Source organism: Ranitomeya variabilis, chromosome 1 (genome assembly GCF_051348905.1).
Source record: "Ranitomeya variabilis isolate aRanVar5 chromosome 1, aRanVar5.hap1, whole genome shotgun sequence".
Taxonomy (NCBI): domain Eukaryota; kingdom Metazoa; phylum Chordata; class Amphibia; order Anura; family Dendrobatidae; genus Ranitomeya; species Ranitomeya variabilis.
In genome coordinates this window covers 327,043,401-327,070,916 of record NC_135232.1, presented here as the reverse complement: position 1 = coordinate 327,070,916, position 27,516 = coordinate 327,043,401, and the positions used below count along the sequence as shown (strand labels likewise).

Genomic DNA, 27,516 nt, shown 5'->3' with positions numbered 1-27,516 from the left:
AACACTTTGATAAATTTGGAGCAAATGCTAGCAACACAGTCAAAAGCAAAATCCACTTTAGTAGTTCCACTCTCTGCTGAATATGCTCCTTGGTTTTTAAGACAGTAGAATGGGCCAGTTCATTGGTCAGTGCAATGAACAACCTTTGGTGAATATATATTTTATTGATTATATAAATGGAATATAATATATAAAAGCTTGCAAAGTAATACAAAAGGTTTGGATAGATAGATAGATAACATATAGATAAATAAATAGATGGATTGATAGATAAATAGATAGATAGATATGGAATAGATAGATTGATAGATAGATAGATAGATTAATAGATATGGAATAGATAGATAGATAGATATGGAACAGATAGATACATATGGAACAGATAGATAGAAAGATAGAAAGATAGATAGGAGATACAATAGATAATGTGATATGAAATATAAGTTATTATAGATAAATAGATGATAGATAATTGTTGCATGTTCTGTAGATTGGAAATTAAAAACAAAACTTGAAGTCTTATTTAATCCAAAATAACTGAGTACAGTAGTTAGTCTTAGGCGCAGATCTTCACTGCAATCCAATCTGAAAAGAGATGAAGATAAGACACATTTAATAAAGAAACGCCCTTGAGGAGCCCATTAAGTTTGCAGCATATTTACAATTATGTTCCGAAAGCTAGAACTTTATATTTATATTGTGATTGTTTTTGTATTTTTTTTTTTTTTTTTAACGTTAATTAGCCTGTTATGGAATTGACCCTAATGAGTGTCCATAATAGAGAAAAGTAATTTGTTAATTTGGCACAGGGACTTATGTGAATGCTGATGATCTCTGTACATTGCTGCAGCATATGTTGGCACTACTGTATATCGGGTACAGATAATAAATATAAATCTTTCCTGATCTATCAGCGTGATATTGGTCTAATTACTCTGCTCTGAATAAAGGGTACCTACACACGTCTTCAGGTGAATGGTGCTGACCTGCAATATGTGGCACAGCCTACGGACAAGGGAGACAATGTTGCATGAAAATAATCACACTCTATTATTCTCAGATAATCCGTTCAGTACTGATTTCCCTTCTATGCTTTTGGAGTGTCGAATTGCAAACTAGGTATTACCTTATAATGCAAGAAACATAGCTGTGATAAAGATGTTGAAGGCTATTGCTTTGGCGAACAGCACTCTAATCCCAAGTACAGTCAAAGTGAGAGTATTGCTTCTTTCTGAAAAGTAACAAACAGCATATTTACTAGTGCCAAACTTCATTGCTTTAACTCCATGATCGACAGGACACATTGAATAAAGAGTTATTTTGTGTGTGAATTCTTAATCTAAAATGTACAATAGGCATTTTACTGGAAGAAGGAGTTTTATGGAAAATCAATGCCACCATGTATCTCACGAATATGCCTAAAAATGGGAGTATCTCTGGCATGCTTAATGTCTCCAATGTGGTCACCAATCCTCCTCCTGAATTCCTTTATAGACCTTCCTCTCCTATATGTGATGGCAGGTCTTTGAGACAAACAATCTTTAATGTCCGTATCAGCCAGCAAAATATCCCAATATCTAGTAATGATATCTCTTATTTCTGATGAACAGTCATCAAAATTCCCTATAAGTCTCAGGAGAGGGCCTGGACTGAAGAAGGTTAGTCCTTGGTAGAAACTCAACTTGTGTAAAGGATTCATGTAAAATGTTTTTTGGATAGCCTCTCTCAATAAATCTATCCTTAAGATTATGTGCCTCACAATAGAAGGATGAATCAGAGGAACAATTTCTCTTTACTCTTAAATATTGCCCCTTAGGGATCCCCCTCCTGAGGCTAGGTGGGTGATGACTACTCCACTTAAGTAGATTATTAGTGGAAGTGGGTTTCCTAAAGATACTTGTCTGCAGCCGGCCCTCATCATCTTTCTTGATGGAAATATTCAGGAAATTGATGCGATTCAAATCAATTTCATAGGTGAATTTCAAACCTATATCGTTATTATTCAAATCCCAGATAAACCTATCAAAAGAGAGGGTATCCCCAGTCCACAAAATAAAAATATCATCAATGTAGCGCCCCCAGAATAATATCTGGGGGCACCACCATGACAACTGGTCCTCACAAAAGATCACGGTGTCCTCCCACCAACTCAGGAGCAAATTAGCATAGGTGGGGGCACAAGGACTGCCCATGGCCGTGCCCCTGAGCTGGTGGTAAAACTTGCCGTCAAATAAAAAATAATTGTGAGTGAGTATATATTGGAGTAGCTGAATAAGGAACCAGTTATGTCTAACAAAGTGGATCCCTCTTGTTTTCAGAAAAAAATCAACTGCCTTCAGTCCCATATGATGGGAAATACTACTATACAATGCCTCGACATCAATAGATGCCAGGTAGGTATCTCTATCAACAGTAATATCCTCAATTTTAAACAATAAATCCGATGTGTCACGTATATAGGATGGCAAAGCGGTGACAAACTGTCTCAAAACTTTGTCAATATAGATGCCACAGTTCTGGGAAATTGACTCATTGCCAGATACAATTGGCCTTCCCTTCAAAGGTGAAAGGCCCTTGTGCACCTTTGGGAGGGCATAAAAAACTGGCATTGTTGGTGTTTTTTGTAGCATAAAGTCCCTCTCATTTTTTTATATTAGCCCCATACTGTATGAGTCTGACAATAGACCATTCAATTCACTATTAAATCTTTCAGTAGGATCACCACGTATTAGACCATAGGTTAACGTATCCGTCAAGATTTTAAGACACATATCCTTGTATTTCATATGGTCCATAATCACCAGGTTGCCACCCTTGTCTGATAGTTTTATAACTAAAACTATACTATAACTATAATAACTTTATATACTATAGCTCTAACTATAACTAAGTTCCTGTGGACAAAGTATCAAGAGCCCTCCTCTCATTATAGGAGAGATTTGATTGTCCTTCTCTTTTCTTGACATTAAGCTTTTTCAAATCATTAACCACCAACTGAGTAAAAATATCAATACTGATATTCACAGACAAGGGTGGCATCCTAGTGCTACTAGTTCTTAAGTCGGTGAATGGACCAACTCCCATGGGTCTTGAATTCTCATCCAAAAGATCAGTCAGGATCCTCACATCTGTGAGGCCCGTGATATCAATACCTAAAGCCGTGCACTCGGCTTGAACATGACTTTTGAAAACTTTTTTCCATTTAAGCTTTCTCGCAAATAGATTTATATCCTTAATCCATTCAAATTCATTGAACTTGATAGTAGGTACAAAACCAAGTCCCTTATTCAAAACTGATATCTCAAATTCAAACAGAGTATAAGATGAGAGGTTTATGATCTTATTATCATTACATTCTCTATTTAATATCGTGAAGCCCCCAATCTTTCTTTCAGCTGGTAGGGAAAATTTCTCCTCTCTAAAAAAGAGGAGGATATAGAGGGTAAGGAAGTAGAAGGCGCCCCAGGTGAAGGCACTTGATGACCCAACCCCCCTCTTGCAGGGCCAAATCTTCTCCTTCCAGGCCTTCCCCATCTCTCTCTCCTTGGTTTACTTTCACGATATGTATTATTACCACTTGCGTTTCTATTAGTGTCACTTTTCTCACTATCTGAGATCTCTAAATCTGAAGAAGAGATATTAGAGGCCCCCCTGTCTGATTGGGACACTCTTCAAATAGAAACCCAAAGACTTTGTTCTCTTTGAAATCTCGACTATCTCTACTAAATTGTTTATGCTTTCTATCCTTTATGTCTGCTTGAAATTTTTCTATATTGGTCTGTAAAGTTGATTGACGCCTACTAAAATCTGGGTCACTTTTAAATTTGATTATATTGTCAATCAGCTCAGTGAGCCTCTTGCTAGTCCTATCAAAAATATTCCTTTCTTCTTGCAGGAGGATCTGCATGAATCTAACTGAAATGTCAATCAGTTCATTCTGCCATTTATGTGGGAGCTCAGGTGTCCTAGTTCTCCTTGCTGGAGAGATATACTGTTAGGTGTCGAGTTCCCGCCTCTGCACAGGGGAAATCTCGAACCATCTCCGCTGCGATCTCCCATTTTTCTCCAGCCGCAGTGGAGCCTGCTCAGCGGAGACGTTGGTCCCAGTGTCTAGCTCAGGCTGATACTGGGTGACTGGTTACTACTAGGGTTGAGCGACTTTTCATTTTTTGAGATAGAGTTGGGTTTCACAAAACCCGACTTTCTCAAAAGTCGGATCGAGTGAAATCGGCCGATCTTATTGAAAAGTCGGGGTCGGGGATCGGCCAAAACACGAAACCCAATGCAAGTCAATGGGGAAGCATACTTTTTTTATATTTGCTTCAGCGCGATAATGTTGAAAAGCCGGTAATTCAATTGCCGGCTTTTCATTTCTCCTGCCTAAACCCGACATGATATGAGACATGGTTTACATACAGTAAACCATGTCATATCCCCCTTTTTTTTGCATATTCCACACTACTAATGTTATTAGTGTGTATGTGCAAAATTTCGGCTCTCTAGCTTTTAAATTTAAGGGTTAAATCGCGGAAAAAATTGGCGTGGGCTCCCGCGCAATTTTCTCCGCCAGAGTGGTAAAGCCAGTGACTGAGGGCAGATATTAATAGCCAGGAGAGGGTCCATGGTTATTGGCCCCCCCATGGCTAAAAACATCTGCCCCCAGCCACCCCAGAAAAGGCACATCTGGAATAATAAACCAACAATATACATACCATCCGAGGATCTGTCAGGTCCCACGATGTAAATCCTTCTGAAGGGGTTAAAATATTTTACAGCCAGGAGCTGTGCTAATGCACTCGCTGCTGCCTGTAAACCCCGGCGAATGAATGAAGGTAATGTAGGTCAATGACCTGTAGTTACCTTCATTCACGGTGATGCGCCCTCTGCTGGATGTCCTCATGAACTGCAGCCTGGGAGCTTTCTAGGAAAGTTCCCACGCTCAAGGTCATTTGAGGACAACCAGCAGAGGGCGCATCACCGCGAATGAAGGTAACTATAGGTCATTGACCTACATTACCTTCATTCATTCGCCGGGGTTTACAGACAGCAGCGAGTGCATTAGCACAGCTCCTGCCTGTAAAATATTTTAACCCCTTCAGAAGAATTTACATCGTGGGACCTGACAGATCCTCGGATGGTAAGTATATTGTTGGTTTATTATTTTTAGAGCGAGGGTCTTCAGGTGGATTGAGAGAGCAATAAAATATTACAACAACCTGTGTGTTTATTTCATTAAAATACTTTTTAATAATGTGTGTGTTTTTTTAACCCTTTCATACAATTGGATTAATAATGGATAGGTGTCATAATTGACGCCTCTCCATTATTAATCTGGCTTAATCTCACCTTACAATAGCAAGGTGGCATTAACCCTTCATTACCCCATATCCCACCGCTACACGGGAGTGGGAAGAGAGTGGTCAAGTGCCAGAATAGGCGCATCTTCCAGATGTGCCTTTTCTGGGGTGGCTGGGGGCAGATGTTTTTAGCCTCGGGGGGGCCAATAACCATGGACCCTCTCCTGGCTATTAATATCTGCCCTCAGTCACTGGCTTTACCACTCTGGCGGAGAAAATTGCACGGGAGCCAACGCCAATTTTTTCCGAGATTTAACCCTTAAATTTAATAGCTACAGCGCCGAAATTTTGTACATACACACTACTAACATTAGTAGTGTGGAATATGCAAAAAAAAGGGGGATATGACATGGTTTACTGTATGTAAACCATGTCTCATGTCATGTCGGGTTTTAGCAGGAGAAATGAAAAGCTGGCAATTGAATTACCGGCTTTTCAACATTATCGCACTGAAGTAAATATAAATATATATATATGTGTCTCTATGATATATATAAAAACAAAACCCGACTTTGGATTACAGATCGTGTACCGCCGACCCGATCCCAGAGTGGGATCGGGTCGGGTTTCACGAAACCCGACTTTGCTAAAAGTTGGCGACTTTTGAAAAGTGCCGATCTGTTTCGCTCAACCCTAGTTACTACTGTCCTTCCAGGATCTGCCTTTGTAGCCAGCACTGATCAGCAGCGAACAGATCTTTCTGGGACTAAGTCCTGCTTTTCCCATACTGAGCATGACCTCCCATTGGCGGTCGAGGGTCAAATGCTCAGGTCCTGTTGCGGCTCCTATTGAACCATCTGGAAGGTCTTGTAGCACTGCCGCTATAAAAGGTTTGCATGGCCACTTGGCCATGCGCTAGTGTACACTTGTAAACGTGTGTGTGTTGACGTGTGTAAGTTGCTCATTATTTTTCCCCTCCCTTGTGTATGACTGCTCGCGTAAGGTGGATGATTGCTATCTAGCGCCCGACTTAGCTATCAGCATGTGACACACAAAACAGCATCTAATTGCTGTGACCGCCAGGGATGTTAGTGGCGTCCACCAGAGCGGCACTGCAAGCACTCTCGTGCATCTAAATAATTATTATTATTTCATTCACTCTGACACCTCAGTTGCGGTGTCGAGCGCAAGAGGTCTAGATGAACTCTAATCTAGAGTCTTGGGATAGACTTCTGTGACTCCATGCTTGCACTCTTTTGTACGGTACCGCGGCCCTGTGACGCAACAGAGTTCACTTTCTTCATACAGGGTGAAGTTAATCCGTGTGTGAATCCATTTTGTACCGCCATATAGTCCGTCATTACTCACTAGCAGGTTCCATCTCTGAACGGTGGACCCCGGGCTGCGAACTCACCTTATTCTATCTATCTAATTATTTGGTGCGTTCCACTAGCCCTAACATTCACAGCCTCAATCCCTTCGGTACAATCCTGTTCTTATCGTAGTGCTCAAGGGACTGGACCTCCCACCAGGATCTGATGTTATCCCTATAGCATCCAGTTACGTCCTGGAAATATCTGGCAACCTGGTAGAATTACCTGTGGTCGTACCCTCATTAAATACAGTGGGGCAAAAAAGTATTTAGTCATTCAGCAATAGTGCAAGTTCCACCACTTAAAAAGATGAGAGGCGTCTGTAATTTACATCATAGGTAGACCTCAACTATGGGAGACAAACTGAGAAACAAAAATCCAGAAAATCACATTGTCTGTTTTTTTATCATTTTATTTGCATATTATGGTGGAAAATAAGTATTTGGTCAGAAACAAAATTTCATCTCAATACTTTGTAATATATCCTTTGTTGGCAATGACAGAGGTCAAACGTTTTCCGTAAGTCTTCACAAGGTTGCCACACACTGTTGTTGGTATGTTGGCCCATTCCTCCATGCAGATCTTCTCTAGAGCAGTGATGTTTTTGGCTTTTCGCTTGGCAACACGGACTTTCAACTCCCTCCAAAGGTTTTCTATAGGGTTGAGATCTGGAGACTGGCTAGGCCACTCCAGGACCTTGAAATGCTTCTTACGAAGCCACTCCTTCATTGCCCTGGCGGTGTGCTTTGGATCATTGTCATGTTGAAAGACCCAGGCACGTTTCATCTTCAATACCCTTGCTGATGGAAGGAGGTTTGCACTCAAAATCTCACGATACATGGCCCCATTCATTCTTTCATGTACCCGGATCAATCGTCCTGGCCCCTTTGCAGAGAAACAGCCCCAAAGCATGATGTTTCCACCACCATGCTTTACAGTAGGTATGGTGTTTGATGGATGCAACTCAGTATTCTTTTTCCTCCAAACACGACAATTTGTGTTTCTACCAAACAGTTCCAGTTTGGTTTCATTAGACCATAGGACATTCTCCCAAAACTCCTCTGGATCATCCAAATGCTCTCTAGCAAACTTCAGACGGGCCCGGACATGTACTGGCTTAAGCAGTGGGACACGTCTGGCACTGCAGGATCTGAGTCCATGGTGGCGTAGTGTGTTACTTATGGTAGGCCTTGTTACATTGGTCCCAGCTCTCTGCAGTTCATTCACTAGGTCCCCCCGCGTGGTTCTGGGATTTTTGCTCACTGTTCTTGTGATCATTCTGACCCCACGGGGTGGGATTTTGCGTGGAGCCCCAGATCGAGGGAGATTATCAGTGGTCTTGTATGTCTTCCATTTTCTAATTATTGCTCCCACTGTTGATTTCTTCACTCCAAGCTGGTTGGCTATTGCAGATTCAGTCTTCCCAGCCTGGTGCAGGGCTACAATTTTGTTTCTGGTGTCCTTTGACAGCTCTTTGGTCTTCACCATAGTGGAGTTTGGAGTCAGACTGTTTGAGGGTGTGCACAGGTGTCTTTTTATACTGATAACAAGTTTAAACAGGTGCCATTACTACAGGTAATGAGTGGAGGAAAGAGGAGACTCTTAAAGAAGAAGTTACAGGTCTGTGAGAGCCAGAAATCTTGATTGTTTGTTTCTGACCAAATACTTATTTTCCACCATAATATGCAAATAAAATGATAAAAAAACAGACAATGTGATTTTCTGGATTTTTTTTTCTCAGTTTGTCTCCCATAGTTGAGGTCTACCTATGATGTAAATTACAGACGCCTCTCATCTTTTTAAGTGGTGGAACTTGCACTATTGCTGACTGACTAAATACTTTTTTGCCCCACTGTATGTCCTTGGCATCTAAATCCCATGATTCCCTATTTGTTTGTGAGAAAGCCTGCCATAAAAAGCAAAATTCACAGCAAAGGTATATAAGTATTGGAGTAGAATTCAAGTAAATGGTTCACAGAAAACCCCCAAACTATTAAAAATACCTTTATTAATCAATTTATTAAAAACTAGTACACACAAAACCAATGCTTTAGTGCAGTACGCTATGTCTCACAGCAGAAACCGGCGGACAGCAGATTGCAAGTTACCTGTCCATCATAAAGACCTGAAGACAGTAACGCATAGAGCCCAGGCCGTGAAAGAGCTCCTGTAAAAAGGCTCGAGTTACCTGTCATGCGGGTTAGTGTCCTACCTAAAGAGGGACAGAGAGAAAACGTGAGGACCTTGTGTGAGGCCTAAGGCAGCAAGGGACTACAACACAGCACTAGAAGGAAGGCTTCCAACCCCACCTGGTTACGGGGATTCCCAACTTGCTTCCAAGCTGACCGGACCGCACCTGCACCTGTGATCTTGTACCCTGGACTGTGGCTGCCTGAATTCTACAGTAAAAAGGTAAAGAGACTGCAACGATGTCCTCCGTTTCTTGCTACACCATCTACCATATTTATCTATACAGAGGGAGCCCTGGGGACCCAGCTACCACTGTGGGAAGCTATACCATCCATGCTGCCACACCATCACCCCAGAGGACCCCTTTAAGCAGCGTCGGTCATCCCTGACCGAATACCACAGGAGGCGTCACGAACATTTATGATTTTACAGATTTTATTCAAACCCCTTTAACATGGTCGCCCAGGGCCACGGACAGAGTCGCTGCTGCCGTGACACATCCCTTTAAGTACTGGACTGGTACCGAGTACCCCACGGCCCTGGTGGGCATTCCACAAAGTTTTCAAAAAGTAAAAAACTTTACCTAAGTGGGGTATATATTGTATTAAGTACTTAATGCAGAAGGAGGAGTAGGAGGAGGAGGTGTTTTCCTGAACAAAATGGGTTTGGATGGTAAGGGATAGGCGTTAAGACAGCTACCCCAAAAGAATATTTGGGCTGCATTTACATTACGTTGCTGTCATCTGTAGGGCTTACAAAGTCATAGGAAATTCAGCCCTTGTTCAATTTTAAAAGAGTCAGCCTGTCTGCATTTTCCATTGTCAGCCGTGTGCGCCTATCCTTTATGATTGCACCAACTGAACTAAAAACCTGCTCAGACAACACACTCGCGTCAGGGCATGGCAGCACCTCCAAGGCGTACAAGGAGAGGTCGGGCCAAGTGTGCAGCTTGGATAACCAATAGTTAAAGGGCACTGAAGAATAAGGAAGGACGCTGGTATGGTCGCTTAAGTAGCCCTTCACCATCTTGGTCATCATCCCCCTCCTAGTCATAGTTATACCCACAGATAGCCCTTGCTAATTTGATGGTTCATTAAAATGGTCCAGTTCGTGGATATTCCCCCCAGAGTTGCACCTGGTGTGCATGGCCCTCCCCTGTAATTCTTGTGGTTGAAAAGAGCCACCTCTGACACTGTTTTCTGGGGGTAATCCTTTCAGCAAATCTTACACTACGGCCCTCTGGCATTCATGCACTAAAAATGGCATGGCTGCCTCCAACATGAGAGAAGGAAATTTCTCCTTGAACCATGGGTCAAGAAAGGAGCACTGCCAGTAATTCATGTTGTACAAAATGTGTTTCATGCGAGGGTCTTGGGAACGGAATCTGTACATGAACTGTGCCATGTGTAGCAGACTACAGAGCATCAAATGTTCAGTGTCCTCATCAGGATGAACACTTACCATCTTCTCCTCCTCACGATGCATCGCCTCTTCCTCCTCTTCTTTAGGCTATCCATGCTGGACTGGCATGAATCTGGAATTGTGAGCCCCCTGTAGCGCAGACCAAAAACTTCTGTTCCTCCTTCTCCTCTTCCTGTTCCTAGTCATCATGCAACGTGGCCTGAAATTATTGTGTGAGGATGGGCTGTGTGGTATCAGCCACTGTAAAATCTTGCTCCATAGCCACCTGCTCAGCATTCAAAGCTTCCTCTTTGAGATTCTGAAGCAAACTTTTTAACAGACAGAGCAGCAAAATGGTTCCTCTGATAATAGCATCATCAATGCTCACCATCTTGGCGCAGTACTCAAAGTTTTGAAGAACCTCACATATCTCAGCGATCTACACCCACTCGGCAATTGTCATGTGTGGGGGATGAGTGTTACTCTGACAGGGATTAAGAAGCTGGAATTCAGACACTGCCCTCTACTGCTCACTAAATGTTGCCAATATATAAAATGTTGAATTCCAACATGTGGGCAGGTCACAAATCAGTTGGTGACGAGGCAAATTAAAGTGCTGCTGCAGCGAAGTGAGATCAGTGAATGCCTGAGATGACTTTCGGAAATGAACACTGACACAGCATACCTTGGCAAGTAGCTCCCTCAAGTATGTTTTTAAAAAACGCTCTACAACCAAGTTCTCCACGTAGGCCATACATGTAACGTTTACCAGCTTGCTGAGTTTTAAAGCCACCAACAAGTTACGCCCATTATCGCACATAATCAGATATGGTTGGAGGTTCAGCGGTGTGAGCCACTGATTGGTCTGGTATTTTATCCCTTTCAATAGCTCTGCTGCATTGTGAGCTTTATTACCTAAACAGATGAGCTTCAGCAGAGTGTGCTGAGCTTTGCAAAGGTAGTGCTGCAGACCTCCCAGCTAGGGAGTGATGGGATGTCTAGTTCCGCTGAGGATGAGGAGGAACCAAAACCCTGATGGAAGTTGGGCCCACTATTTTTGGTGTGGGTAAGATTTATGCGGTCCCACCCTTTAATTCTGCCCCAGACTCCACCAGATACACTCAGTGTGCCATCAGGGAAATGTAGAGTCCCTGTCCACAAGAACTTGTCCACGTATCTGTAGTTAGGTGTACCTTCCCAGTGACTGCGCTGACCAGAGCACTGCTGAAACTGTGTAACAAGTGCTTATGTACCGCGGAGACGGCATACCTTGAAATATAGTGGTGGCTGTGGGGCTGCCACTGCAAAGAGGTCGTGGAAAGACTCAGTTCCCACAAGCCTAATTGGCAGCATTTCCAGGGCTAGCACTTTGGCAATGTGGGTGTTTAGAGTTTGAGCCTGTGGGTGTGTGGATATTTCTGCTTCCTGTGAAACATCTGTGGCAGGGACAACTGAATGCTGCACTGGGACAACAAACTGGATGTAGTTTAATAATAATAATAATAATAATAATCTTTATTTTTATATAGCGCTAACCTATTCCGCAGCGCTTTACAGTTTGCACACATTATCATCGCTGTCCCCGATGGGGCTCACAATCTAAATTCCCTATCAGTATGTCTTTGGAATGTGGGAGGAAACCGGAGTACCCGGAGGAAACCTACACAAACACGGAGAGAACATACAAACTCTTTGCAGATGTTGTCCTGGTTGGGATTAGAACCCAGGACTCCAGCGCTGCAAGGCTAAGCACTGCACCACCGTGCTGCCAATAGTTTCTGACTGTTGTGTCTGTGCAACCGCAGATTGTGGGCAGGAGGCATCAGTGCCTGCTTCCTGGACAGCAGATTGGGAAGGCCATAATACAGGGGAAGGGTTAGTGGTTTCACCCTCAGACACAGATTTTGTACACAGGCATTCCGCCCACCTATTGGGGTGCTTGGCTGCCATGTGCTTTTGCATGCTGATGGTGCTCAGGTTGGCAGTGTTCTTGCCTCTTCTTATCTTGGTTTGGCAGATGATGCCAGCTACAGTTGTTTTGTCTTGTTTTTCAGAAAAAAACTGCCATACATGGAAACAATGCACCCTTGGCCTGTTATCTAGCCAAGTGGGTGGCTCTGTGGAACAGTTGACCGAGTTCTCCCTCTGGTCAAACCACTACCTCTTCTTGCCTGTTTCATGCTACTGATCCAACACTCTCTGCACTGCTGTGCTCGCTAGGCATGCCACTGTGCCAGGTTGGATCAGTGGACTCATCATCGACGACGTTGTCTTCCAATTCTTCAATCTTATCCATCTGAGTTGCAATTTGAGACTGACCTGATGGTAACTGTGCGCCATGATTATCCTTCACCTCTTCAGACATAGATTGACCTTCCCCAATGTGGCTTTCTTCTGGCCGTGGGTGCTGAAATGTTTGGGCATCACTGAACTCCACCCCCTCATGACCCTCTTTAACAGTGCATTTTGAGATGCCTGAATATTTACAAGGGATGTAAACAGTACCTCGGAGTGGCAAGCATTGCAAGCAGACTAAGGAAAATTATTGCAACTGGTATCTCCGCATGGTTTGCGCCAGTCGCACAACTGCTAGATAAAATATGCTATTTATTTAATAGATGGAAATTGTTCTTATTTTTTTAGATCGCCTTTATAAGGCACATCAACAGAAGAATCTGGGAAATTAATTTAATGGTAAATAGTGACGTTTCCGTAGCTCAGCAGGTTTTGCGCCAGTCACACAACTACTAGCTAAATATTAGCTATTAAAGCAATAGGCAAGGAATATTATTTAGAAATCAGCTTTTAAAAAGGATGTTACTATATGCTGGCGCTGAGGAATAGTATTTAGCTGTAAATATTTTTTTTATTTGCTGGTAAGCAGGAATATTATATAGCTCCCAAAAAAATTGGTTTAGTATATGCTGGTACTAACTAATATTTGTCTCTAAAAAGAGCTGCTTTGTATATTATGGTAGTGGATGAAACCCTGCTTATCTCTCCCTAATCCCACTGCCTGTTCCTGATCATAAACTATACAACACAATGCAAACTAGCAAAGACCTGCAGCATGTATTTGCAATGATGGTAACACCCAGGTGCCTGCCTTTCACTCTCCCTCATATTAAATCTCTCCACGCTATCTCTACCTAACAAAGAACTAATCTTCACCCTCATGAGCTCTTAAAAGAGCTTTTTGGAATCACAAACTCTCCCTATAGGCTTCTTTAACTCTCTCTATGTTCATACTACGCTTTCCCTACACTGTTTCCAGCTGCAAAGTGCGAAAGATGGTGCCGGCAGAGCTTAAATATTCCCTATGATGCTGTAAGGCCAGACAATCACAGTAATGCCACACCAAAGGTGGCACTGGCATTACTGTGATTGGCAAGCAAACCCAGCATTTTAATTGTCTGCAAATAAAGTGCCAAACATGCTGGGTGGGTCAATCAAATATACCAAGATGGATACCAAATTACTCGCCTAGTGACGAATAGCCCGAATAGCGTACTATTCATGCAAGTAATGAATAGTGCCAAATGTATTCGCTCATCACTAATGAAGAATAATAGACCTTAAAAAAGTGTCAATGGTGGTAAGGAGATGCTAAATGGAATGTACAAGCAGATACTTATCCATCAGCCAATAGCAACAGGGAGGCATCTGTTTGGATCCAAGTTTATTCTGCAACAGGAAAATGACCCCAAATATGCAGCCAATGTCATGAAGAACTATCTTCAGCATTAGGATGAATTCACACAAGAACAATGCCAGTCCAAAAACAAGTCTCCCAACTTACTGCCTCATATGTCTAGAAACACACGGTTAGCCCAGACATAACAGTCCATATACAGATTGTGAAATACACTCATACAACCCTGGCCTAAAGAAGAGCAAGGAGTCCTGGAACAGATGATATATGGCCCCCACAGAGACCTGATCACAACATCTTCAAGTTTCATGATGCAAGTTTTTATCCAACATAGAAATGGCTGTTAACCTCTTCAGACCAAAGGAAGCAAAATCCATTTAATATGAAACACAAACACACGGGCTAAATGGAAGATCTGCGATTCACAATATGTAGTGTTCTTCTAACCCCAGGTCTCCCAAAAGCATGTGACCCACTCGTGACAGCACCCCTCTTCTATGATGGGTTACATGACCCTTCAGACTAAAGGTACCTTCACACGAAACGACTTTGTAACGATATCGCTAGCGATCCGTGACGTTGCAGCGTCCTGGCTAGCGATATTGTTTAGTTTGACACGCAGCAGCGATCAGGATCCTGCTGTGATGTCGCTGGTCGCTGAATAAAGTTCAGAACTTTATTTGGTCGTCCGATCGCCGTGTATCGTTGTGTTTGACAGCAAAAGCAACGATACCAGCGATATTTTACACTGGCAACCAGGGTAAACATCGGGTTACTAAGCGCAGGGCCGCGCTTAGTAACCCGATGTTTACCCTGGTTACCAGTGTAAAATGTAAAAAAAACAAACAGTACATACTTACATTCGCATCCCCCGCCGTCTGCTTCCCACACTGACTGAGCGCCGCAAAGTGAAAGTGAAAGCACAGCACAGCGGTGACGTCACCGCAGTGCCCTGCTACTGCCGGCACTCAGTCAGTCAGTCAGTGCAGGAAGCGGACGCCGGGGGACGCGAATGTAAGTATGTACTGTTTGTTTTTTTTACATTTTACACTGGTAACCAGGGTAAACATCGGGTTACTAAGCGCGGCCCTGCGCTTAGCAACCTGATGTTTACCCTGGTTACCCGGGGACCTCGGCATCGTTGGTCGCTGGAGAGCGGTCTGTGTGATAGCTCTCCAGCGATCAAACAGCGACGGTGCAGCGATCGGCATCGTTGTCGCTATCGCTGCAGCGTCGTTTCGTGTGAAGGTACCTTAAGTTTATCCAGATGGGCCACATGAAAGGAGCATATCAACCTACTGGCATTACCTCAGATGCCGGCACCCACATCTTCTCATCCATACCACACCTCTTCCAATGTACCAAGTACTGTACAGAGCAGCGAACCACACAGGAATCAATGATTTTTCGCTACATGAAATTCTAAATTGCCATCAATAATAACCGATGGTGGTGGAAAAGGTGAAGGTTCCACAGGCGCAACAAATTTTTTGAGCAAAGACCTGTGGAAAACATTTTGGATCTTTAAATGAAAAGCTACAGGATTGATTATGGCAACCGCCTTATAAGGACCCCCTGAGGAAGGCACTCTGCCGAAATGCGCATAGGGGTTGCGGCGTCTCCACACATGTGCTGGTAAGATTCATTCATACTTATTTATGCTGACCACATTGATTGAATTAGTTGTACATTTGGGTTTCATGTACCTGGGTAGCTAGGACTTGGCTTGTGGGTTGTTTTTTTTTTTTTTTTTTTTTTTCCCCTAAGTCTTTACACTATGCACCTTTATTCTTACCCATGGTCCAGAATCCATTTCCATCACTGTTTACATATTTAGGATTTTTTGGTTCCTAACACTGGGGTATATATTTATACTTATTTATATTTATCTCTGGTAACTATTTTATACTAACCCTTTGTGTACGATCCCTTTTTTCCTATTCATCCCATTGTGGTCTTGCTATGTGTTTATTTATTTATTTTTGTTAATATCTTGCCCTCCTGTTGGTGACGCCTTTTGTTGCTATTTTTGGCTCACTAAGCACTATTGGCTACAATATTTTATTGACTTTTTATATGTACTAATAAAGTTTTCTATCATTGTTCTTGCATACGTGTCTTTTGTATGTTTACTTATAAGGACCAATAAACCTAGGGCATAATTTCCAAGAAGGAACTTTCAGTTTACCATTTTTGGTGGACAGCCATACTAAATCATTCGTCCCCAGGTCCGGACTTGACAATCGTTTCTTATCAGCCATACAGTACATTTGTATTTGTCCCCCATGATCTTTAAATCTTTATGAACACCTTCCCACACAGATGAGAGTGAAGAAGAAAAATTGTTCATCCTCAGGAACCCCAGAAGACTCATGGTTACTGAAGTTACAGAATTGTGGAAGGAAACCATATGCGCCAAAAAATGCCGACTTACTAGTTGACTTGTTATATCGATTTTCTACAGAAAACTCAGCCAGTGGTAAAAAAGAAAAATCCTCCTGGTTATCTGACACAAAACATCTGAGATATGTTTCCAAACTTTGGCCTAGGCATTCGAGCCAGTGTCTTGGTGTTAGGGATAGCAATTTTACGAGACCTATCCACCACAACTAAGATAACTGTTTTACTAGAGGATGAAGGAAGATCCATAATGAAATCCATGGATAAATGAGTCCATGAATGGTCAGGAGTGGTTAATGGTCCAGGAAAATGGTCCAGATGGATGAGTATGCGGGGTTTTGGAACACGCACAAACACTACATGAGGATACAAAGTCAACTACATCCTTATGCAACCTTGGGCACCAAAAACTATGAAAAATTAGGTCCAAGATCGCCTTACAACCTGGGTAAACCGCCAGAGCCGAGTGATGATGTGCATTTAAAATTTTAAGACACCGATGTACAGGTACAAACAATTTCCCTGATGGACCAGCTTGGGTGTCCCCCTGAGCCTTCAATACCTCACCCTCAAGTTCAGAACAAATTGTGGAGCATAAAATAGTGACAGCATCATCAGTACTCCCACCCCCATGAAACTCCGAGACAAAGCATCCGCTTTGACATTCTTAAGTCCAGGACGGTAAGTGACCACAAAATTAAACCTGATGAAAAACAAAAACCATCTAGCTTGACTGGGGTTAAGATATTTAGCCGATTCAAGGTGCATTATGCTTTTGTGATCAGTGATGACCGTGACCGGGTGACCTGCCTACTTGAAAAAATGACGCCATTCCTCAAATGCCAACTTAATGGCTAAAAGTTCCATATTGCCTACATTATAGTTCCTTTCAGCTGATGACATCTTTTTTAGAAGGAGGCACATGGATTCCACTTATCAGGGGATAACCCTTGAGACAGTACAGCCTCAACCCCCCACCTCAGAAGCATCAACCTCGACACTAAATGGTTGAGAAGAAAAGGGTTTGATGAGTATCATTGCAGTGGAAAAATATCTCTTCAAAGAAGAAAATGCCTGCTAAGCGTAGTTCGACCACCTCGAGAAGTCCATTCCCTTCCTAGTCATGTCAGTAAGGGGTTTGACAATAGACGAGAAGTATCGGATACATTTCCGATAATAGTTTGCAAATCCTAAAAATGTTTTCAGAGTTTCTAGGAGGTCCCATTCCTGAACAACTCGGACCTTATCAGGATCCATGCGGAAACTGGCAACTGATACTAGGAAACTTGAGAACTGAATCTCTTGTACATTGAATACGTGTTTCCAACTTGGCATACAGTTTATTATCTTGTAGAACCTGTAACACCTGTCTCACATGTACCTGATGAGACATGAGATCAGGTGAGTAGATCAAAATATTGTCAACAAACACTACTACAAATCTACCCATGAGGTGGCTGGAGCATTAGTCAAACCAAAAGGCATGACAAGATTTTCATTATGCTCTTTTGGGGTGTTAAAAGCTGTCTTCCATTCATTCCCCTCCTTAATCCTAATTAGATCATAGGATCCCCTAAAATCCAACTTGGAGAACTATTTTGCCCCAATAATCTAATTGAACAAATCAGGAATGAGTGGGAGGGGATATGGGTTCTGGATGGTAATCCAATTTAACGCATGAAAGTTTAAACAGAGACGCAGACATCCCTCATTCTTCTTAACAAAGAAGAACCACGCTGCTACAGGTGAAGATATGTCACTTGGCAAGACTGTCAAAGATATAGTTTTTCATGGCCTGTCTCTCAGGACCTGACAGATCATATAATCTGGTCTTGTGCAACTTTAGACCCAGAATCAAGTTCACATGACAATCATACACACGATGATGAGGCCAGTTGTTGAAACCCCTTATCAGAGAGCACCCCTTTGAAATCAGACAGAAAAGATGTAATGTTTTTAGTGGAGACATTAGAGATTATCTCTCTGACTTGCCAGTCTATTACTGGATTATGCAAACTCAACCAGGGAAGATCCAACACAATAGGAGTAGGGAGGCTTTCTAGAAGGTAACAGGAACGAGCTAACTGTAAAGAGCCACTACACAAACATACACCTTATGCACTATTTGCGTAAATCTATCCCACCCAAAGGTGCAGAGTCTATTGCAAATATGGGAATGGACTTCACCAGCTTACTACAGGAGAGATCATTGGCCTGCATGAACCGATCATCCACCTTATTGGCTCCTGCCCCACTATTCAGTAGGATAGATATTGTCTCAGTTGCCTTACCTATAACCACTTTTGCAGGTAGGATAAATTGATGCAAAGCTGCAGAAGAAATATATATGCCCAGGTTGTAATCCTCCACACAACCTGGGTATGACGACGCACGAAGAAAAAACGTAAAGTGGACCCACTGGACTGTGACGACGATCCCCTCACAGACGAGCTGACCAGGTGGACCGCCCCCTATACAGGGAGAGTTAGGGGCAGGCCCATGAGGGACTATCGCCTCAGAAGCTGGGGAAAACAATACAGATAAGGACCAAAGATGTCGTGGGACCAGGAGAACCAGGAGAGACACCAGATAAGCGAGATCGGTAGAGACACGGGACTGAGGACAGGAGTGCAGAGATGCAGGACTTAATAGACAGAGGTCGCAGGGACACAGGAGTGTAAAGGTGCAGGACTGCTATGATAGGTGGCTCATGGGACTGGACTGCAGAGACCCAGGGAAGAAAAGACAGGAACACAGGTCTGGTGATGCAGGGAGAGCACAGGAACGCAGAGACCCAGGGAAGCAGAGACACAGGTATGGCACTGGAAGAGATAAAGAGAACCAGGATCAGGAGAAACAAGGACTAAACAGAAGTAGCGAGGAGCACTTGCAACCACAAATTATCTACAGGCACAGAGGGAAGGACGGGCACAGCTTACATACCGGTGCGACGCAGTACTTCCGGGTGAAGGTCCTCCAAGACGATCGAGAGGAGGAGAAGTAGCGCCAACAGGAAGATCAAAGGTGCACACGCGCAGTGCTGAATCTAGTGTGCGCGCCCGCCCGACGGGCAGGAGCGGCCGGGAGCGAGCGCAGAGAGGAGGACACCGCAGGAGAGGAGGCATGCCGGAACGCCGAAGACAGGTGAGTATGACAGGGCGCGAGAGGCCGCAGCGACAGCGGCATGACACTGGGGTCAGGGGTTTTCCGATGGCTTCTGTTGTTTAGGTATAGACAGACAAATCCCCAATTAGCAATAATAATAATAACCTTTATTTGTATATAGCGCTAACATATTCCACAGCACTTTACAGTTTGCACACATTATCATCGCTGTCCCGGATGGGGCTGACAATCTAGACTCCCTATCTGTATGTCTTTGGAATGTGGAAGGAAACCAGAGTAAACCCACGCAAACACAGGGAGAACAGACAAACTCCTTGTAGATGTTGTGTTTGGTGGGATTTGAACCCAGGACTCCAGCGCTGCAAGGCTGCAGTGCTAACCACTGAGTCACCGTGCTGCACTAATGTGGGGCCTGTGAAAATTTACCGCTGTGACTGTATGTACCGTAAATAGTGAAAGGGGCCCTGCACTGTCCCTAGGGCTGGGACCCTAACTATCCCTGCTGGTAATGGTACCTCTAAAGGTGAGGAGATTTGGGCCACCAGCCTTACTGATCTCCTCTTATACCCTAAGCTGTCTCCTTCTCTTCCCCCAGAAGGTCTGGGACAGCAATGCTAGTACATAAACACGTAACACAAATACACAGGCTAAATAGAAGATCTGCAATTCACAATACTCACGGCTCATGGGCCCCATAGCTACTGCGTGATGTGCCGCTATTAGCAACATGCCATTGGCTGGGGGCCTCAGGTGGAGTGGGGACCCTAGGCAAATGCCTATTTTGCCTATCCCTAATGCTGGCTCTGCTTGATATTAATTGAAAATACAGGAGGATTTGCACAAGCTAATCTGTGGTTAATTCTCCAAGATGTTTGGAACAAATTTCCTGCTAAGTTCCTTTAAAAACTGTGTGCAAGTTTACCTAGAAGAAGTGATGATGTTTTGAAGGCAAAGTATGGTCACATCAAATTTTAATTTGATTTAGACTTATATTTTGCTCATTCACTTTGTATTTTGCCATTTATTAATTGCTAAAAATCGACTATTAGGATTTCAATTTTTGTGCATATAAAAGTAAATGCCACAAAATCATATCTCCAACATATTAGTTAATATTAAGTTAAAGTGACCAAACCCTTTAAGAACACCAATGCAATAATGACAGGTTGGAAAGACCCTTGATTGGCCGCACAACACATCACAACCACTGGGTTGCCACATATAGACTATTACAGCATAGTCAGGTTGTGGTAAAGTATTGCAAGATCATGTAAACTTGTCATATCTAGTGTTGAGCATTCCGATACTGCAAATATCGGGTATCGGCCGATATTTGCTGTATCGGAATTCCGATACCGAGTTCCGATATTTTTGCGATATCGGAAATCGGAATCGGAAGTGTTCCCAGTCATCTTCGGCGTGTGCGGTGCGTATGGTTCCCAGGGTCTGAAGGAGGGGAAACTCTCCTTCAGGCCCTGGGATCCATATTCATGTAAAAAATAAAGAATACAAATAAAAAAGGTCCTTCACACTCTGCATTCTTAGGAACGGAGGCAGACGCTTGCAGCGGTGACAGCCAGGGTTTTCGGAGGGGTGAGTATATCCATATTTTTTATTTTTATTCTTTATTTTTTACATGAATATGGATCCCAGGGCCTGAAAGAGAGTTTCCTCTCCTTCAGACCCTGGGAACCATCCAGGATAGCTTCTGATACTTGTATCCCATTGACTTGCATTGGTATCGGGTATCAGTATCGGCGATATCCGATATTTTTGGGATATCGGCCGATCCCATCCGATACCGATACTTTTGAGTATCGGAAGGTATCGCTCAACACTAGTCATATCACATCACACATCTCAGGATATTCTGAGAAAAAAAGACAATGATAAAGAATGTCACTTATGTATGTACTAAAATGTTTAGTGTGTTCTACATTAGCAATCCGGAAAAAAAGAACTGGAACATGGCAATTGTTAATAGAAATCATATTTTTAATGTATAAAGTCTGTGATTAAGTTAAAGGATTTTATCACTTTCCCTTATTAATGCAGCTTTCCATTCAAACTGCCCAGCATTTCAATCCATAAAATGGTGCTGGTGGAGAAAAAAGTGACCAGACTGGTCCATCAAACTCGACCAATTGTAGAACAACTGGCAGGGTAAAGCTGCTTTTCTACTGGAGCAGTCTTTTGAGAGTCCCACTGTGGAACCCCCACTCTTCAGCAAGTTATCACCTATCTTGTTAATAGGTTAAAGCTTTCAATGTTGGGAATATCCTTTTCACTTTCTTTTGTCTAAAATTATTACTATCGCCCCACTATTGATTAGGCAATGCATCTAATATTGTTAAAAGCCTTGACCTGTAACAACAGAAGTAGCACAAGGTGTGATAGAACATAAGATTTTACCAACCAGAAGTCTGCTGACATTTCTCAGAGTCTGATCCACCTCTTTCTTTATTCTGATTTTTTAGGCCTGTGATACAGAAAAATCCCAAAATATAAGTATTGTTATGTTTTCATTATATGTAAAGGGGTCTGTTCACATTTAGATTATTGCTTACATTCTTAACAGATACTTAACAATTTTTAAACAATTTTTGTAACAAATCCCTACAGATCATATACAGTAGACTTATTGCAGGAGTCCATCAGATTCCCTTGAGGTTTCTTGATGGCGTGATTTGTGCTGTACACTAGGATATGCCTGATGTTGAACACATGGAACACAACACTCCCCCCAAAAAGAGAAAACTGGACCGTTTGGCTTTGTGCTATTCCAATCTCCATCTCATAAGTAGATTTAATAAGATCTTAGATTATCAGTATGTTATCTGTATGCAAACTGTACTAGTACTGAACTTGTAGCTGCAGAATTAGGGGACAATATTTCCACAGGTAATATATTCTCTTTTCTAGTTCTTTATAAATATTTTTTCCATTATTTAAATTAAAAAAAGGTTGTAAAATACAATTCAGTAAAATAAGCCCTCACATTGGTATTGCATATTATTTGAAAGTAAAAACGAAAATTGAAATAGAAATTCAAGCAAAACTGATACACTTGAGCCCTGACTCATCATTGCCTTTTCCCACAGTTTTTGTCTAGTTTTGTCAAATAGTTTGAAAGAGAAATCTGCCCACTTGCAATATGAATTTATTTAAATTGCCAGAAGTTATACATTAGGTCCTTCAACATTTACCACAATCTAAACTAAATGAGGAATCTGTATACTTTGTAGAAAGGTCAAAAATGTATTTACAAAAATTAAATTAAATTAAAACTATGGTACCTTTCAGTTTTGAAGTAGTCTCTGTGTTTGTCACCCATTTTTCTTGGTGCTTGGCTTGACAATGTGCATCATTTGTTCCTAAGTTGGCCACAAGCGCAGCGCTATATTTTCCCTGAGGTGACAGCTTTGTTGGGACCTTGTCAGGACCCAAACTGTTCTTTGTAGAATTCATATACATTTCAAGATACTTTGGGTAGAAATCTTTTGCCAAACAAGCCACAATGGGGGTTTCCTTCTGAGACTTCAACACAAACACTGAGGGTGAAGTGATTCTGTTCTCACCTGCTTGACAGAGAAAAGTACTTTAAGATTTAATAAATACTGTATAATGTCAAATTCACCAGTTATATTTTTACACATCTACAATAAATAGACTAATTTACATTTCTGTGTTGGATTAAATTTTCATTCATTTATGGTTCATTTGTCCATTTTTACTACCCGTTTGCTATCTGTATTTCTTGTATGCACCGACATGTGAATAGTCCTGTTTCGGAATATAATGTGTCAGTGAGACGTTGGTGAAAAACACTGACAACACACGCATGGAAAAATGGACATGCAAATGCACCTTGAGTAAGAATTTACACGTGATAGATTAGTTGCACAAATTTCTGTGATTTTCCTATTTATCTGAATGGAACTGAAACAGAACAGAACAGAAATTCATGAATTTCCCATTAAAACAACTACATTCTTATAACTGTCCGCCTTGTTTGAATATACCTAGTTTTCTTTGAAGAATATCACAGCAAATCACATCATATTACAATAAGGGACTGGTCAACGGTTAACTGTTGGCAAAGATTAGCCCTAAAAATTGTCCACTTTGTGTAAGGGACAGGATGCTACCCACACCAGGAATATATATGTCACTATTACCGGCCTTCCAAATTGTGATCGAGACCAGTGATGTCATATTCCACTGGGTATCACTTGAATGAAATATTTCTGTGACCCTTCCTAAAAGTTTACATGATATTCTGCTACCATCCCCTCTAGATATCTTCATTTATGGAAGATTAAGAGTGCTCTCACATTTAGTTTAGTTACACTCTCGGGGACCATGTCGAGGCATATGTCCGAACCCCCAGCAAAACGGGTAGTCTACTATGTCTGAGTGTCCACCTCCAGTAGGAAAATATGCCAACATCAATATAGTCCATGGCCCTGTCAGCGCATACGCCCAAATCCCATTTTGCATGGGGTTCGAATGTATGCTCTGACGGGGTGAATGGCACATGTAACTAAAAGCACCCTACCGCAGCAGAATTTTTGTCTTGGTTCTTGTTCTTCTGTGTCTTTTTTATTTATTTATGCAAATTGATGAGAAGAGTTATATATAAATATATCCAAAAAAATTGCAGTAATGTAAGGCGAAATTCTGTTTGCATTACTGTAACAGCCCTACCACCCAACACCCCCAAATATTAAATATAGATCACTATATGGTTCTGTCATGATCTATTTTGATTCAGTAGAACCCAGGGGGGTTGAGGGTTGCATCCTAATGGTTTTAAGATTTTAATATACCGTATGTCTTTACATTAGTATATGAATTTTTGCTAATGACAACTGCTCACCTGGTTCCACTACCAGTCTGGTACCTTGCTGAAATGCTAAAGATCTCCCACCAATATGCACAGTGAATTATGGCTTTGTAAAATATTGAACTTGAAAAAACTCAAGAAACTTGAAATAAAATATAATAATAATTTGTCAAAACAGAAACAAAACATATCTGTTAATATTTGATAAAATGTATTAACAACGAAAAGTGATAATGAAGGCAAACAATGAATTTAGTAATCAGTGTTGCATACATGTATAAAAGGCAAGATAGATTATGAACTATTACTCATGGTCTATTCCTTACAAAAGGTTATGTTCACACTAGGCAGTTATGTGGCAGTTTTTACACCTGGATTTTCAGATTTCCAAGTGAATGAGATTTTACAAATGGCTTCATTCATAGTTATTCTTATTTTACAATCTTATACAGTTGCGCTCAAAATGTTACATACCCTGGAAGGATTTTTGCTTTCTTGTCCTTTTTTCCGAGAATATGAATGATAACACCAAAACTTTTTCTCCACTCATGGTTAATGGTTGGGTGATACAATTTATTTTCATACTACTGTGTTTTGTCTTTTTAAATCACTAGATGGTGGCCCGATTCTAACGCATTGGGTATTCTAGAATATGCATGTCCACGTAGTATATTGCATAGTCCACGTACAGCACAGAGCCACGTAGTATATTGCCCAGTGACGTAGTATATTGCCCAGCGACGTAATATATTGCCCAGCCATGTAGTATATTGCCCAGCCTTGTAGTATATTGCCCAGACACATAGTATATTGCCCAGTGACATAGTGTATTGCCCAGCGACGTAGTATATTGCCCAGCCATGTAGTATATTGCCCAGCCATGTAGTATATTGCCCAGTGACGTAGCATACAGCACAGAGCCACGCAGTATATTGCACAGCGATGTAGCATACATCACAGAGCCACACAGTATATTGCACAGCGATGTAGTATACAGCACAGAGCCACGTAGTATATTGCCCAACCACATAGTATCTTGCCTAGCCACATATGTCACAGGTTAAAAAATAAAAAATAAACATACTCACCTTCCGATCCGAGGGCCCCTTGTAGTTCTAACATACTCACCATACTTGTAGTTCTGTCGCCTGTGCGAGGTACAGGCGGCAGCTTCTGGTCCCAGCCTGCTCACACAGGCGCACAGGGCCTGTAATGACGTCACGGTCACATGGGGAAAGCAAAAATTCTGTAGGGTATGTAAACTTTTGAGCACAACTGTATAGTGGCATTAATTCCACAGCGCTTTACAGACATCATCATCTCTATGGGGCTCACAATGAAACGCATTGGAAACCCACAGAAAACACAGGGAAAACATGAAAATTGCTTGTAGATATTATCCCTGGTGGGATTTGAACCCAGGACAGCACCTTACTTCACTTACATTTGCTTCAGAACTGCCCTCATTGCTGGTTCAATGTGTACAAATTTTGCTCTGATACTCTACATTCTGGGAAATATCATTCCTCCTCTAGTTATGGTGTAGTAATCTAAAGTAGCCAAATATAAATCCTCCACTTCCTTATAGGATCTCAGGTAGAACGTTAGAGGATTGCTTGTGAAGATGTTTTTTGGCTGTTTCTGATAGCAGCATTTAGGTAAATTATGAATACTGCTCTGAAGTATAATACTGCATTGGACAACCATTCAAATAGAATTCCGTATTCATAAAACAAAGTTAGTTGTTATGGAGATTTATATTCAGACTAAACAAATGATGATGATATGGTTAAAAATAAAATATTTTTTTATTGTACATTTTAAAGACTTCAATTTCCAGGATTGAAGTTTTGAAAGATTTGTGCCACATTTTAGCTGGTGCTTTTGTTAGATGGCATATTTATTTAAATACATTTAATGCTGGCAGCATCAAATAATAATGATATAATATACAGAAAAGTGACACAATACTCAATGTATACATGCAATATAATAATCACATAAGCCTTTTTATACATTTCACTTTTTGCCTGTGGGTATCTAAGCTTTTAGGTAAAAAAAAGATATGTACCACCAAGGTAACGGCACCTTAGAATTAACCTTACAATTCCCCCTTATCCTTTGCTGGGGGTGTTTTTATGTGAACAGGCCATCAAATGCCCCAGATTTTGGGGAAAGAGATTGATAAGAGCTAAGAATCCCTAGTGACTAGTGCACAAAGCACGTTTAGCTTCTCTGTTTCAAAAGGAAAAATTGTAACAACTTTTGGATAGTGAAGCAGTAGGTACTTCAGTTATTTCTGTTAAAGTAGCTATAAAAAGCATGCTTACTTTGGATGATTTCCAGTCATGGCCCTTTGTCTTTCATTGTTCAGTGTACAGCTGGAGAACTGTGCTGTACTGGAGAACTGGTGCAGTGAGACACATAATTATGTACATACCATATTAACACCGCTACATTCATTTAAAAGGATTTTTTTTAGTGCTATTGTTTTTTTCAACTTGCCAATCAGGCATTGTAAAACAAAGCAATGTTATAATTATTTATAATTATTTTAATAAATCAGAAAGTTTACTTACAGTATATGTCTGTTGGTGGATTGCATAATAGAAGATGGAAATTAAATTTGGAGATGATCAGCATCAAATACAAGTTTGAAGTCCAAACGGTAGTGGAGCATTGGAGGTGAGAAAAGGTATGAGGATCAATGAAAAAAACAACAACTCGATTTGGAAGGAATGCAAGCTATGCAGATAGCACAAGAGAAAGCTGAAATCTGATAGAGCGGTAAGATGAGTATAATTTTTTTATCATTTTTTACATTACATTAAATTTACTATGTTCTGGGGTCTGGAGATACTCCAGAGGCTCACAAGGGCCATTAATTTTGCAGGAATACAGTAACTTTTCTCAGGATCGAATTTCCCAGGAAAATTAACAAGAACAGGCGAATTCCAATTTTGCCTGATACACTCAACTCTAATATTTTGCCTTAAGCATTTAATTATCTGTCCATGCTCTTTTGGTCTTTCATCGTAGCATATTTAAGTTTATCTATAATTCTATTTTAAGTCCAAGCAGGATAAATTATTAAAACAGCCTAACCTCCATTGTACAGCATACAGTGATAAGCAGTACATAAGTCAGTAGTAACACTTATCAATGTGCTAACATATGTAAATAGTCCTCAAGATGCCGTGATGCTCATTTCACCCTGGCTTACTGAGAGGG

General features: G+C 41.6%; 1 gene segment (V, D, J or C); it reads right to left on the bottom strand.

Annotated features, from left to right (window-relative positions):
- Positions 1-332: 332 nt before the first annotated feature.
- On the bottom strand, positions 333-27,048 carry LOC143817306 (T cell receptor delta constant-like). The segment is given in 5 exon segments: positions 333-1,005; positions 1,127-1,231; positions 21,856-21,918; positions 22,736-23,017; positions 26,865-27,048. Coding segments are annotated over 4 exon segments (513 nt in total).
- Between the last annotated feature and the right edge of the window lie 468 nt (positions 27,049-27,516).